General features: G+C 43.0%; 1 protein-coding gene across 4 annotated transcripts in view; it reads left to right on the top strand.

The window, feature by feature from the left end:
- ADRA1A (adrenoceptor alpha 1A) overlaps positions 1-16,518 on the top strand; it is a 103,580-nt gene that overhangs the window by 86,041 nt on the left and 1,021 nt on the right. For 2 of the 4 annotated variants that reach the window (XM_017540391.2, XM_017540392.2), the window contains one exon: positions 3,059-5,530. In XM_017540391.2, the coding sequence (XP_017395880.1) occupies positions 3,059-3,576 (518 nt within the window). In that variant the 3' untranslated portion in view covers positions 3,577-5,530. Of the gene's footprint in view, positions 1-3,058; positions 5,531-8,137; positions 15,817-16,518 lie in introns of those variants that run through there. The other 2 variants (XM_017540394.2, XM_017540393.2) reach the window with 2 other exon arrangements.

The raw sequence follows: 16,518 nt of genomic DNA, 5'->3' as shown, positions 1-16,518 counted from the left end.
AGAATGAGTGTCCTTAAAGGAATTGTGGGAAGTCCCAAGACTCTCAAATCGTATTTACTAGCACGCATATTCATAGTGCATTTATTTTCTTTTTCAAAAATTGAAATTCTTCAATAAGGAAAAGACCCTCCCTTCCCTCGCTGATTTACAGAGTGGTGACATTCCCAGACAAGCTGGGTTTTGGTGTGCTCGGCTCAGACATTCTTGCAGTCGTTAAGCACAGGCCCAGGAAGGTCTTTGTGAAATGGGTTTCCGTAATCACATCACTGTCACTATTAGGAGGAAATATTGGACAATATATAGGTATCATAATGTAAGACAAATTTCTTCCTGGAACTGACTGCATTTGCACAAAACCATTAGTCATGTTGGCATTAACCATTTTTTTTCCATCACAGATGAGGTTCAGAAAAGCATTTCCTTCGATTTGGCTTCCCCCAGCTGCATACTTCATCACTTCCCATAGGCCATCCTCTCTCCTAAGAGATATATTATTCCAATATATTTGGAGATTACATAAAGGAGCATGGGTCCTGAAATCATGCTGCCCAATTTCAAGCCTACCAGTAACCATGTGAGTGACCTCAGCTGAGCTATTCAAACTTACTACACCACAATTTCTTCATTTGGAAAATGGGGATATGGATATGAGTCACAACTCTTCATTGTTACTCATGATGATTAAATCATATGGAAAGTGTTCAGCACAGTGCCTTGCCTGGCTTAAATCAGACACTGAAAGACTGTAAACTTTATTATAATTATAGGACAACACTAAAAGCTTTAGAGCTAAAAATTAAAACTTTCTCAGTTAACATGTTTTTTTCCTAAACACCCATTGCGTGTGTGTGTGTGTGTGTGTGTGTGTGAATTTGAGACACATGGAACTCAGCAGGGAGTGTACTTCAGAGGTAATAAACACTCGCTTCAGAGGTAATAAATGCTCCCATCAGCAACCACACTATTTTGTCTTCTTTGGGTTCTTCAGTATTTAAGTTTACTCTTTGTTTATACTGATGCACTTTTTGACTAAATTTCAGAGCACTGTTTGCCAGAGTAGATTTTAAGAGCACCAGCAATTTGTCACGACGCTGATAGGTCCACAGAGCATAGAGGAAAAGGAAGACAAAATCAAGACCTTAGGTTTGAAACAACAACAACAAAAATTGTTCAGGGCCATTAGGAATCCTCCATTCAACCTACTCCTTTTTCAGATAGGAAAACTGGACGCCCAAAGGGATCACAGGACTTCTCCAAAGCCACTCTGCCAACTGTACACAAAGCTGTGACTAAAAGCCCATGGAGAAGGAAAAGGAGCTTGGGAGTGAAGAAAGAAAAGAAAGGAGGTGGAAGGAAAATCAAGATGTTATTTTGCAATTTCTCTGAAAGGAGTGAAGAGGGACATTTGAGATTGCCTAATTCATAAAGCTCCTTTAGCAAAAGCCTGTGGCAATCTGAGAATCTGAGAATAAAGAACATTCGACTGGGAGTCCCATACCCTTTATCCATCACTCTTATCAGTATTATAGCAATGAGGTTTGTGACAATCTCTTTAATAAGCATTTTTAAGAGTTCAGCTTTTTATTGAACATGTTCTAAAATAGCATTACCCAAAAACAAACAAACAAAACCCATGTTATCATCAGACTCTTCAGATTCTTCTATCTTTGCTTCCACTTTCTTCTCCTTGGCCTGGGCCGCAATGATGGAGGGGCAGGACCTCCTGCAGGTGCACCACCAGCTGCTGGAGCAAGTCCTCCTCTCCTGCACCGCCACTGCAGAGGAGGCTCCCGATCTTGACAATGGCCAGGGCCTTGGAAGACAAGCCAAGCCAAAAGCCATCATCATTTACCCCAGCTGCTTTAGTAAGAATATTAACCTTATCTTCTATGATGATCGCCTCAGAGTTATGCAGAACGAGGGCTGAGTCAGTGCAGGCGAGCTCTGAGACACAGTCCATGGTGTGGACAAGAGCAAGGCTGGGCTGCCAGGAGCAGTGCTAGTGCTGGATGCACTGAGGGCCTCACGCCAATGCAACCTCAGCTCAGAAGGGCAGAGCATCTTGGTGGCAGCTGGGAAAAGGCTAATAAGCATTTTTAAAATGTGTAAATTGAGTAATTGGAGAACATAATCCCTCCTTTAAGACTTCACAGTTTTGTTCTTCTGCTGCCAAAAGCCCCATGGCAGTCTCTGTGCAGGACATGAAGGGTCCTGAGGCCTGTTTCCTGCGGTGCATGTCAACAAGTAGGGTTTGGGTAGACAGAGAAGGTGGAAAAGGGCATCAGGGACACAGTGGCCCAACTTGAGAGGACAAAAAAAGTGACCAATGGCCTAGAGAAAAAGTGTAATGAATCTGGCTAGAGAAAAATAATAACAAGCAATCATATTAGAAAGCTGGTTAGGTCCCTGAATGTGAAGCAAATGACACTTATTTGGGAGTCATCAGGAGATATTAACAAGGGGATCTCAGGGTGACATCAAAGGCATCATCCAGGAAAAGTGATTGAGAATCACTGGTCCAACGCTGTCAAGGCCAATATTGTGTAAAGTTGAGACTCTCATCAAAATCCGTAATTCTAATATTCAGGAGGGAAGGAATTCATCAACACTAAAGTTGTATGTTTTATACAACACTGGATCAGAGAATAAAGGACATGTCCAGGTAACTGAATTTTAATACAGATTATTTGCATGGATTCCAACTTACTTTTCAATTTAGGCAAAACACTTTGCATATTGGACTCAGTCTGGATTTCACATTTTCATTTGGTATAACTTCACAGTAGCCATTGGTCACTGAGAGCCAATGCAGCCCTATGCACCTGGCCTGCTCCAGTAATTGATAACACACATGGACCAAGTAGGAATGGTCTTTGAAGACACCGCAAAAGGTTGATATTCTTGGGAGCCAGTCAGTCAAATGTGAGAAATTCCAATGGGTTTGGGATCATTTTAAACATTTTAAAAACACTATAAAGATATTTGTTTGATTGTTTTTCTAGCCAAGTGGCCTTCTGACTTGCAAATAATATGTATGAATCTGTGTGTTTTCTTCCAGGGTCTTTCTTCCCTGATTTCAAGCCCTCTGAAACCGTTTTTAAAATAGTATTTTGGCTCGGATATCTAAACAGCTGCATCAACCCCATCATATACCCATGCTCCAGCCAAGAGTTCAAAAAGGCCTTTCAGAACGTCTTGAGAATCCAGTGTCTCCGCAGAAGGCAGTCTTCCAAACACGCCCTGGGCTACACCCTGCACCCCCCCAGCCAGGCCCTGGAAGGGCAGCACAAGGACATGGTGCGCATCCCCGTGGGATCAGGAGAGACCTTCTACAGGATCTCCAAGACGGATGGCGTTTGTGAATGGAAATTTTTCTCTTCCATGCCCCGAGGATCTGCCAGGATTACAGTGTCCAAAGACCAATCCTCCTGCACCACAGCCCGGGTGAGAAGTAAAAACTTTTTGCAGGTCTGCTGCTGTGTAGGGCCCTCAACCCCCAGCCTTGACAAGAACCATCAAGTCCCAACCATTAAGGTCCACACCATCTCCCTCAGTGAAAACGGGGAGGAAGTCTAGGACAGGAAAGATGCAGAGGACAGGGGAATAATCTTAGGTACCCACTCCACTTCCTTCTTGGAAGGCCAGCTCTTCCTGGAGGACAAGACAGGACCAATCAAAGAGGGGACCTTCTGGGAATGGGGTGAGGGGTGGATGTACCTCATCAGGCAGCGGGTAGGGTGCAGGGAAGAGGGAGAGTGTCTCACTACCAACCAGTTCAGAACCATACTGAACAGCATTTCCCTGCAGCTAATGCTTTCTCGTTCACTCTGCGCCCGCTTCAACAAAAACCACCATGGGAAACAGAATTTCATGCACAATCCAAAAGACTATAAATATAGGATTATGATTTCATCATGAATATTTTGAGCACACACTCTAAGTTTGGAGCTATTTCTTGATGGAAGTGAGGGGATTTTATTTTCAGGCTGAACCTACTGACAGCCACATTTGACATTTATGGGGAGAGGGCCTAGAGAGGAAGAGCATAAGATGGTGGCCAAGATCCAGACACATTATTTTTAGAGCAAGTCCTGAAACTCCACCCTTTCTAATACATCCAGTTTCTCAGCTTGAGGGAAACTTGACAGTGAGGTTTACCTTTGGCTGCACTTTGAATGGATGCTGCCCCTCATTTCCCAATGAGAGTGAGGGACACTCATGATGTCTTAGAACGTAGCATTCTCTATCCTTGGGTCAGGAGAGGGTTGAAAGAATGAATCAGGGCAGTATGGCTTTTTCCAAGAGAAGACAGTAGACAAGACATCGTTCTTTCCATTTAACTACTAGAGAGAAAAATCCAGTAAACTGTTCCAAGATCAGATGATGATAGGCTTCCTCCGTTATATCTTTAAAGACCAAGAGCTTGGAGGGCTGTTAATTTCTTGCAAAGATAGAGGCTGTTCACTTACTGCACAGTCATTTCAACATGGCTTAGAAAAGCCTTTCTTGGCCAATCACTTACCTATTCCAGAACTCTGTTATGAAAATCCAGAGCTTATAATATTTTGAAAGGCAAAAGATTGCCTCTCATTACTTCTCATCTGCTTCACTATTGCATAATGAATGAGCTTCGCCCATGGCATGTTGGAATGAGCCTTATAATCCAAGCACGTTCTCCCCGAACTTTGAAAAATACTAATGCTTAGCTTCAGACAGACACTGATGGATCACAAAAGAACTGTCTAAAGCAGGAGTTTGCAAACATTTTTTGATAGAAGCCCATTTGTTCAGGAAAAAGATCCAGTAGTCAATTCAACTTAATCTATTCCTACTTTTCTGCAAGAACTTGGGGAACATGCTGTATTTTGCTTTATGTATACCAGATTTATGTATACCATAACTCAGTACACAACTTGCATGTCTCCTTTCCTAAATTCCTGGAACCAGAAGTGTTTCAGATTATAGATTTTTTTCAAATTTTGAAGGATCTGCATATACATAATCAAATATCTCAGAGATAGGACCCAAGTCTAAACACAGAATTCACTTATGTTTCATACCCGCCTCGTACACATAGCCTGAGGGTAATTTTATACAATATTTTTTAAATTGACTATTTTTGACTACAACCCATAGACAGGAGACCAGGTGTGGAATTTCCCACCTGTACATCATGTTGGTGCTCAAACAATCTCGGATCTTAGAGCCTTTCGGATTTCAGAATTTTGGATTAGGGCTGCACAAGCTATAGATTACTAATGATGAAGATGGTAACTATATGTAAAAATTAAAATATGGCCGTCTTTCCACAATAAGAATTTTAAATCGGATTTATGTTTTTGGGATAATTCTCGAGAATCAGTAATCTAAAACGAAAGATCATTTGCCTGGCCTCTTTCCTCTATTAAGGTAATTTCCTCTAAGAAAATCAAAGCAGCTATAACCTTCACACCAAGAGTAGTCGCCTTGACATCTTTTTCTTCTTCCCTTGCAACAAAATGATAATTTCCTTAAATCCTTCTAAAAAAAACAAGTCTCTTTTCATATTGCAATAGATGGTATGTTTGCATGTGGATTTGGGTTTTGTTATAGGTTGTGTTTAGACGCGGGCTGTGATTGTTTTTTCAGTCTTTTTCTGAAGAGTGTCTTCTTACTGGCCAGATACATATTCGGCCTTGTGTTCAGAACTTGGATTCTGGCACTGAGATGTTGGCCAGATTTTTAGAGTCTTCTGTTCTCTCTGCATGTCCCATAAGAGCTCTGCCAGATGTGAATATCCTATTATAGAGGCAAGCGTCTAAGAAAAACGTGAATATGCAAACCCTCGCTCCTCTTCTGCCTTGATAGGAAAGATCAGTTTCATTGTTGAGAAGAGCTTAGCCCAGGATCTGAATAAGAAAATCACTTGCCCCACTCCCCCTTCCAGGAAGAACATCCCCATGGGAAGACTGGTTATCATTTTTCTTCAATAAATTATGGTTCCATGTTTGAGATGATCTTTAATCATCTTTACAGATACTTTTAAATTTTAGATATGGGAAAGCTTAGAAACACAGGAAATCTGGCACTAATGCCACATCTAATCAAAATAAACAACTAGAGAATCTTTTGGTCATCAGAATAAAACCATGACAATTGTATCCGTGTAAAACCATCCGTAAATAATTGTTTGCTACACTCTTCTCCAGTCTCCTCTCTCCAGGGAGGTAAACTTTTAACATATTTTTCCTTTCCCATAGCATGATATACTAATTTTACAAGAAATTGATAATGTCTCCCAAAACTTAGTCAGAGTAGGGTAAACAATATATGAGTTGAATTACTTTTTGCTCATTTCTCCTAAATCTCTGTACCTTTAAGCATGCCAAAAAAATATCTAAAATTGTTGCAGTACAGAAAATAATTTTCATATTTATATTCACATGTTTACTGCTTCTATTTGGGGTTGGAGGAATTTACCCAGAGTAATGATGTCTTCTCTAACGTGTTATAAAAAGTAGTTGCTTTGGGATTGTCTAAACATCACAAAAATCAATGTGACATTATGGGATAGGGGAAATTTGAGCTTATTCTGCAACTCAAACTGCATGCATTAAGAGAGACCGTGAATCTCATTATTCAAAAATTTCCCCAGATTATGTCATGGACTTCAGAAAAGCATTTTACTCATCAGTTATCTTTCCTTTTCCTCTCTCATGTCTCCTCCAAGAGGGCTTCTGCTTATAATCATATAGCAAATCTAAAACTCTACAAAATATTCAAAAATAAATATTCCATGGTAGACGGTAGTGTTTGGATAAATAAATATTCTCTTAAGATTTTTCTGTTAGGTCTTACTGTGTGCCAGGAATCTGCAGGAAATTTTGTACCCATTTCCTCTAAACTCCCTGGAAACTCTGCTACTCCTGTTATGCAGATAAAAATCTGTTTATCATGAGAGGTTAAGGACTTGCCCAAGGCCAAGGGAAAACCATGATTGAAACCTGCATCTCCCTATTCTGAACCTGTACATTTTCCATAGCTCCCCTACTCCAAAAGAATGGGGGTAAGACTTTTCCCATTTGGATTGGGTGTGCTGAGGATGCCAAGGCACAGCCAAACTTTTTAATGTTTTCTTTCCTTGGGATTTGCCTCCAAATTAACCATGGCAAACATGCTGCCAAATCTCCAGCCCAGTCAAACCCAAGAGCAGGGCATCCATGGAAGGGTTTGGTGTCTACACTTCTAACCATCAGACTCCATCACATTTTTAGGAGTTAATGGTCTGGAATGTGATGAAGTCCTTGCTTGGACATATTATGGCATGTTAGGGGAAGATAGGCATGTAAGAGAATGCAGAAGAGGCCACACTGGTCAAGAACGGTACAATCCCATTGCAGATAGGACACATATTGGGTGTTGCGTTGAAGTTACTGATGACCAGCCACAGTTCACAGAAACACTTTTTGGGAAGAACATCCCTTTTAAAAAAATAAATGAAAACAAATACAACATCACTTGCTCTCACTCACCTGTATTCCAACTGTTTTTTTTTTTTTAAGTTGGACAGAGGGGAAGGTATTATAGATATTTCACCAAGAATTGCAGGGAGCATATCAAGCATGTGAATTATATGATGTCACCATGGGGAAAGGGTTCAGAATGCTGACCGCCAGGAAGCTGAAGACCTAGGCAATCTTTGAAAAATGAGGCACCAGTTGGAAGCTATGGCTATGTATCAGGTGACATTGCTTGTTCCTAATTTCTTTTCACAAGTGAAAACTGGATATCCCAACCTTCTGGCCCAGTAGGTTTCATGGTTAAGACCTGGGAGTGAGAACATTTTAGGAACTATTTGCTTGGGCAGGTAATTGTTCACTCTTTGATCACGGTTACTTAATGAGAGCTTGACAAACTTTCTCAATTGCTTCTGGAACTGATCTTCTCAGGTCCTTTGGCCATAAAAGATGCTGCCTCTGTGTATGAATGCTTGTTGACTTAATTAAGGAAAGAGCGCTGCTCATCAGCACAGGGTGCCCAAGCAGATGGGAGGTAAACTCTCCAAGAAGAAAACAGATAAAAAGAAAGCAGAGGAGGCAAATATGGAGACATCAGAGGTATGCTCACCAGTTACTCTCATTTTTCTTTACACTACTAGGACTTTTAACCATGAAACCACCTGCGTACAGCTCCAGTGGAGCCCAGTTGGAACCCTGTTTGCACCTGCTCCGTGTCTGCAGACTGTGCTGGGGAGCTGGGCAGAGCCAGGCTGCTGTGGTGCCCACCATCTTCAGAAAGCAATGGCAGCCATGGCCTCCTGGCCCTCCAGAGTCCCTGGGAGCTGAGTGAGTGGAGATGACCATTGCGGGGCTAGGCTGACAAAAGCAAGTTAGGATTTCAGCAGAGGACACCAGTCCCTTGCTGCTGCTCCCATCAACCTTAGCTTGTTCATGCCCCCCAGACCCAAATGTCGTGGAAGAGGGGATGAGAATGGCCTTATCTGCTCTATGCAGGAAAATGTCATTTCTACTTTGCTGCTACAACATGGGTTACTGGCTCTCTCACCTAAAAGAAGGTTGTGGAGTTTGTGGATGGAGGGGTTTAGCAGCAGGAAGATTTACCATAGACATTGCCTCAAAGCAGGTTGGTTGAGTCATGCCTTGCTGCAACTGATAAGCAAGGAACTGCCCTAAAGCTTGTGGCTTTTTCATTTCAAAAGACAAAATAATTGCCTTTCCTTTCCGTGTGGCTCAGGAGTTATTACTTTACTTTTTCACCATATCATATTCAGTGAAGCCACATTATAAGCTGGAAATGATTATTGCTAAACTATGAAAACTATGGGCTTAATTAGGCAGAAAATCTAAGAGCAAATGTACACTGTATTTGGAGTTAAAAAAAAAAATGAAGGCACTGGCTTCTTCAAAAGCCTGGATTCCATAGGTGCATTCAAATGCAGTAGAGAGAAAGCTAAGACAAAAAATCCCAACTTAAGTTTACTATTTCTGTCCATTTATATAGCACTTTATATTTATCAAAGTAATTTTGCTTATCTTAAGTCATCCCTGTGCAGTAGAAGGAGAAGAAACAGATTATTGCCTACACTTTAGCATATAAAGAAAAGAGGAGGTGGGAGATTTAAGGATTTCTTGCAATATCCCCAAATCCAGCCTCCGACTCCTTTTTCCATGGCACCTCAGTGTTTCCCAGGTCCACTGTGTTTCCTGACACTCTGACTTTCACATCTCACTCATTTGTCCCTGACCTATAATTTCAGCTCTATCGACAGCTTCTCTCCTGTCATATCTCTGCCATGGCTGGGCAGCACCACACTGTTCCAGGAGCCAAGGGCATATTTGTCTTTACTTCTGTGATTGCCTGAAAGACACACACCTGTGATTCTGTTCTTTATTCCTAGAGGGCAGCAGCAGAGCCAAGGAACTAGGCAGGGCAGGAGACTCTTGGTTTGCTCCACAGCATGACAAGGAAGGCAGTAATTGTCACCTTACTGTCCTCAGGAACGCAGAGGTCCCAAAGGGAGTTTGGGGAATAATTCTTTTTCCGGTCAGCCTGTGGGTCATTGCATACACACTAGTCATTACCAGCAGCAAACAACCTCTGCTGCACCCCACCCTGCACTTGGCATAAAAAACAGAGAGGCACAGAGAGTCCCCAGCCTACAAGCCAGATGGAGTCCATGTTCATCTGTTACAAAGTCAAAAATGCATTTTTCCAAGAGGCATTGTTATAAATGGGGGAGGGGTAGGATGTTCCCAGATGAGCCAAAAAGAAAAAAATCTATTTAATGTACATTAGGAGTTTACAAACTTTTTCTGTATGTGACTAGATAGTAAATATTTTAGGCATTGCGGGGTCATACAGTCTCTATCACATATTCTTATTTGTTTTGACTTTTGGCAGGGAGGGAGACAACCCTCCAAAATGTAAAACTAAACCCTTCTTCTCTCAAACAAAGCAAAACAAACAAAAAACCAGACTGCAGGCCAGAGCGAGCTCATGGGCCGTAGTTTGCCATCATGATCTGTGTTGTTACTAGCTGACAGTATAGCACAGATGATGCTAAACAATGCGATTCGGTGTTCAAAATACAAATATTTTTTAATATGCCATTGACACATCTCCACTTAGCTAAATTCATGTTCCCAATCTGCATGAATGATTGGATAAAGTGACAAGTCCATATTCAGAGTGGGTCCATCCTATGTATCATTTGACCTTCCAAGCAGGCATCAGAGTAAGAGGTGAGCACCTGTCACCCCACTGCTGTCCTCTGTAGAGCAGGGAGGTCCACTGGAGCCCAGGGGGGCCTCAACATTGTTCAGCTCCTTGCCCCATCTGGGAAATCCCCATAGCACAATCTGGCTGACCCTAAGAGTAGCAACAATAAATACACACCCTTGACCGAGGCCAACCTGAAATTCCTCCCAGACCCTTGGAACCTGCCCAAGTGGAGGGCCCCAGAGGACCCCCCAAAGAATCTCTGGGTCACACTTGGCTCCTTGGGAAGACCTCCTAGACATGGCACCCCACACCAGGGCATTTGAGGGCCTGCCTGGAGCTCACCAAGAAGAGTCATGGGGTTCAGAGAGTATGCTTGGTACAGTGGGCATTTTCAAAAGACAGATAGGATTCAGAATTGTTCTCTCCTCCTTTTCCTCTTCCTCCTCCTCCTCTTCTTCTTTTATTTTTCCTTTTTCTTTGCCTAACTGGAATAGAAATGATATTACTATGGGGAAGCATATTCAGCCCTCCCCTGGGGATACCAGATTCATGTTTCCCTGAGCTGACACACTTTGTTGGAGGGACTTCTTGTTCCTTCCTCTCTCCAGGCCTGATGGGCAACGAGGAAGAGAAAGACTCTCCTCATCAGAAATAAAGTGCCATTCCTGCAGCCAAGGGCACAGCGTCCACAGTGTTGACAGAGGAGACTCAACGGCAGGGCTCTCGGGTGGGGCATGGATGGTGGTGGGTGCAGAACTGACATGGAAGAACCTGGAAATACTGAGGCCATTCAGTAATCACACCTCTATTACCTTGGGATGATGCTACATGGCAGCCTCCCCTACCTTCCCTTCCTGTTGGTCTTGATCCTGAGCCCTTTCATCTTTCCCACCTCCTTTCCTGATGCTGTCCTCTCCATAATTCCACCCTCCCCTTCTTGCTAAACTTATAAACAATGAAAAAGGCTGGGGTGGGTGTCCTTGCTCCAGAGGGTGCCATTTCCCACGGAATCCATGCTCTGGGTGACAAGACGGGGCTGCCCTCAGCAACTCCATCCCCTTCCCAGATCAGCCTGACTCTGTGAGCTCCAGGCCCACAGCATCCAGAGAGCTCAGGGCAGGAGATGGTGCCAGGAGAGTGAGGACATTTTGAAGGCCCCCACGGATTTTTATCCTCTGCTTGCAATGCTGCCTTTCTGCTCGTATACAATTACTTCCAAGTAAAAGGTATAAACAACGTGCAGCCACATTTTAGAAAAGAGCTGGTGGTCAGAGTGAGTGGTTGCAGTATTTCTATCAGCCCCACAAGGGGTGCACCTCTTACCAATCTCTAATGGTTCAAAAGTCTCTACTGAACCCAGCAAAGTCAGCTTCTCTTTCTCTTCTGCATCTTCTGTCTCTTGCCCTTCTTGTTCCTTCCCTGTTGACTTCCCCTCTTAAGAATGCTTGAGGGCCTTCAAGGCCTTTGATTAATCCCATAAAGTAAACCTGGTTTTATGTTGGCATTGAGCAACGCTTAACCCATCAGAATGTATACCCTGAGCAGAACTGTCAGCCAGGCAAAGGGTGTTCTTTCTCTTCTGATACTCGCTCTTTGTCCCTGTCCCCAGCAGCCCATCTGCTACTGGAACTTGTTCACGGAGTCCTTCTGCCAACTCATCATATTCTTGTCCCAGGAACTTTTCCACTTTAATAAAGGATCTTCTACCATCCAGTATGCTCCTGCTTTTGCAGATACAGCACAGCTCCATGCGTTTGTATCCCGCCACCCATATTAGTGTCCTAGGCCAATCATAACAAACAAATGGGGTGGCTTCAACAACAGAAATTTATTATCACGCCATTATGGAGACTGGAGAGTCGAAGATCAAGGCGTTGGCTGGTTGTGTCTTCTGAGGCATCTCTCTTTAACTTGTAGATAGTTACCTTCTCCCTGTGTCTTCATGTGGTTTATTCTCTGTACATTTCTCTGTCCTAATTTCTTATTATAAAGACACCTGTTTTATTGGATTAGGGTCCACCCTCATCACCTCATTTAACCACACCATGCCTTTAAAGGCACTATCGCTGAATACAGTCACATTCTGAGGTCCTGGGGGTTGGGACTTCAACATAGGAATCTGTGGGAGACTCATTTGAGCCCGTAAGGACTCCCTCCTCACTCTTTCATTTCTGCCCATACGAAATGTACCCATAATTCTTTTCCCAGATCAGAAGTTTAAATTCGGCCCTTTTTGATCATCCCAATTTCTCTCCAAGTTCTTATAGCAATTGTCTATAGAACATATTTGGCAGTTAATTCTGTACTCTATTGTAATCTTTCTGTTGTTTTTAAAAGACTATAACTATTTAAAGTATTTTAAAGCATACCTTGTATACACAGTACTTATATAAGTTCTGTCTTCTCAACTAGAGGAGAACTCCTGGATGGCAGCAATGTTTTGTCACTTAGCATGCCCATGGCAGTACTCCAGCCCCAAAGCAGGCATGGAGAGAGGGGTGCACAGCAGAGCAAGTAATCAGATCCAACCACTAGTTACAGACACCGACTGGGAGGCCAGTCCCCAGGGACCTGGAAACATCAGACAATCCACCCAGAAAGGCTCAGGCTGATGACCCTGATGATTCTTAGGGACAGTAAGATCCCAGTTAGGTGTGCAGAGCACAGCAGTGAGGAACCCCAGGTCAGCAATGCAGAATCCCAGACATCATAAGTCAGATGGGCATATGCTCACCCAGAGACCATCTTTACCCAAGAAAGCAGAGCCTCATCCTTAATTAAGACAGATCCTAGACTCTAAGGGGAGGGTGAGACAGAACAAGATGGGATAAGAACCACAGCAGAGCCCAGTCTTGGGAACTGGGGCATTAAGGACCACATGAGGGCCCTATGATCACCCTGGGGTCTCCATGCCAGTGATAGGTGGGTTAAGGGTACGTCAGTGCTGTCTGCCCTGTATCAGTATTGGCTTGAAAAATGGGTGCCAAACAGCCTCAGGTAGTTTTTCCTCTACTCTTCTTATAGCCTAAGAAAGACAAAAGAGGAAAGGAAGCTGCACTGTTTGGATTCAATATGAGGACATAGACGGCCAGGCCCTGCTAAAAGCTGTCTTAATGAAGACCACCTTCCACTCTAAAAGCCTAAGCCCTCATAAGCGCAATGAGATGGTCCTGCTGCGCAGCTGCCCACTCTGCCTGGTCTCAGGGCATCCTGGCCTGCCCACCTCGTGCCTCTTGAAAAATCCCATGCCATTTCCACTTCATCACCCAACCCAGGCCCCTTGTATTGCCCTCATAGTGTTTCCCTGACAGCCACACAGTGATATATTCTTTTCTTCCCTGGTTCCTGAGAAACGACACGCATTTATCCTCATTTGGAAGAATCAAGACTGTTCTAACTGCATGGCATCTGCTGTTGTGTTTTCTGGGCAAGAGACAATGCCGCTGTGGCCTCCTATCTCCCTCTTCCCTCCCTGGGGACTCTCAGGTTGGAAGCGTTTCTGGTTCCACAATATCAATCACATCAGAACACCCTGGCTGTCTAGAGTCACGTGATGCACCAGCTTCGGTCCAGTCTGGAAACAACAGGGGAAAATCACAACAAAAGGCAAGCCCTACAAAAGTATTCAGTCTATTCAAGCCAAAAGCCATCCAAAACCAGGTTCGAATAAGTATAGCAATGGCTTACTGATTTATCCTTAAAAATTGCATTTCTTCCCCTCCCTTGTCTTCATTCCTGTTGTTAAATGCAGCCTTATCTTTCATAATGAAAAGACAGGCTAATTGAAGTCTCAAGCGATGGGAGGGCTGTGGCCCATTACTCAAAAGCTGAGCATCAGGCAGAGTACTTCATGCCCCAGAGTGCCTCCCCCAGTCCTGGAGTCATGACAGAGGTGACAGTGGTCATAAAGAGCAGAGAAGGAGGGAAACTTGATGAATGGGATGCTGAATACACAGTTTGAATCTACAAATAAGAATGCTGAAATTCAATCTGACAAGTAAAAAGCTATTAAAAAGAACACCCGTGAATTATTTTTTAAAATCAAAGCAAGCATTACAAATACTTCGATAACAATTTATTGCTAGTTTTCTACATACTTAAAAAAAAAGAGTCAAACTTTTATTAGGATGTAATTGAGTAAAAACTGAGGTCCCTTCCTTGCTCTCATCTCCATTTCCAGCAGCTTGCCTGGCCCCATCTTCCTCTTCTGAACATTACATACAAGCCTGATACCTAAACTTTAATAAGTGCGAGCTGACATTTGTGCAACAGAAATTCTGCCTCAGCATTTAAAGCCGAATCAAAAACACATGCTTTCTTCATCAGATGTGAGGGAAAACAAACTATTTTTATCTCTGGGTGTAACAAGTCACAAGCAATTCACTCTCCAGTATTAACACAGAAACTTATCCCAACAATGCTGACAACAAAATCATTTTGCTCCCTACAATGCATCCATGATGATTTTTGCAGAGCTAAAGTTTAAAGAGGAAAAATCATCCTTTTGGAGTATCTACTACATGCCAAGCTTTTTGGCAAGGTATGAGATTTCGTAGTCACATTACAAAAGAAATATTTTCCCAGAGAATCAATACAACAATATGGGTATGACTTCTCATACCCATATTGAGTAAAGAGAGTCAAGTCTACAGGGAGTTTTGAAAAAAGAGAAAGGCTGTAAAGAGTCGCGCTCTCTTGTGTGTTCTCCTGGTGTGCTCCTATGCTCACCTCTTAGCTTGCTAAATGTGACCTTCCCAACGCCACCCCAAAACCCATGCTAGGAAGGGCACTGGAAGGACCTGGAAAATGCAGTTCAGAGACGGATGATGGACTGAAAGCCACACACCTGGGCTTAATTGCAGCGTCCATCTCTGTACCTATTTAAGTAGCCCTAAACAAGGCACGTTGCCTCTCTTGAGCCATTTTCCTCACCTGTGAAATGGGATTAGCAGATAAAATTGTGTACATGAAACGCTTATGAGTTGACAAAGCTATGAAATCATAGTAGGCCCCCAATAAATGCTAACACTCTTTTTCCATCCTCATTTCCCCTCTCAAATGCTAGCTAAATAAGACGCAACTATAAATTAGATCACGGGTAAAGTACCTTCAAGCACTGAAAGTGCCACGTGCAGGAAAAGGGAAAACAAGTCCTTCACTTTCCTTTGCTCTTTATCTCACTTCAGGTTTTCATTTCCAGGAGTTGGTCATCCCCACCTGAAGACATTCATTTCTCTGTCATTAGAAAGCGGGTCCCAAAGCACCTGCTGCACCATAGCTTGGGTCCGGTCATTCCTACATTGAAGGTGCTAGGCACCAAATCCCAATGCCCAGTAATTCCACACACTACACTGTTTTCTTTGGGTTGGAAATAGCCCCACTTGGAAAATTTGTCTTAGCTTTTAAAAATCAGGCAAACTGCACTACATTGAAGATTTCCACCGAGCTCTCTGAATCGTAGACAACCCAGAACAAGAGTATCCAAGGCTGGTGTTTGTCATCTTCCTCACATTGGCTACTTGCTTTGCAATAGGAGGTATTTTAAATTATCATAGTTGTCCTATGAAAGACAGTACATAAAATGCCATCATTATAGAAAATGTGTGTGTGTCTGCCTGCGTGTGTGTGTTTATATAACTGATGTTATGGAAAAAAGTAGTTGTGATCACTGGAAGACAGTACAGCATTTGAAGCAAAGCTTAGATGTAAAGTCATCTAAGAAAATAGGGCTGAACACCTCTTGGCTTGGGCAACTGTTGGAAGTAAATGTTTACCAAGATAAACAGCAAATTCCCAAACGTGAACAGAGGCCATTTTCATTTCACTGCAAATTGAAATCTGTCTTATGGAAGCTTCAGGTCACAATCTCAGTGCTAATTTCAGGTTCTGCTAGTCGAGTCTAGACATTTCTAGGGCGCCCTTTAGGTGGTCTCCAGGAGCCTCCTAGGCAGGTGTCTTCACAGGGAAGTCCACACTGCAAGCTCAGCTCACCATGACTCAGGCTGATGGAGCAGTCAGCCATGCTTGGTGGCTGAATTTGGCAGGGACTCGCTGCCATCTCCCTGCCAAATGGTCTCTCATGACTCCGAATCTCAAAAAAAAAAAAGTCACTTTCGGGGATGAGGTTCTTGGCCCAACTCTGCCTTATATAAACAGTCTATGGCTATTTCAGTCTTCTGGATTTTGAGAAGCAGCTTCAAGGATAAACGGATTGGTGTTGGCCCGAATTAAAAAGAAGAATGTTCAGTTCTGTCAATGTTTGGAGAAAGAAGACCAAAAGCATCATCTCACAGGGAG

Source organism: Cebus imitator, unplaced genomic scaffold (assembly GCF_001604975.1).
Source record: "Cebus imitator isolate Cc_AM_T3 unplaced genomic scaffold, Cebus_imitator-1.0 Scaffold125, whole genome shotgun sequence".
Classification (NCBI taxonomy): Eukaryota; Metazoa; Chordata; class Mammalia; order Primates; family Cebidae; genus Cebus; species Cebus imitator.
This window is presented reverse-complemented; position numbering and strand designations above follow the sequence as displayed.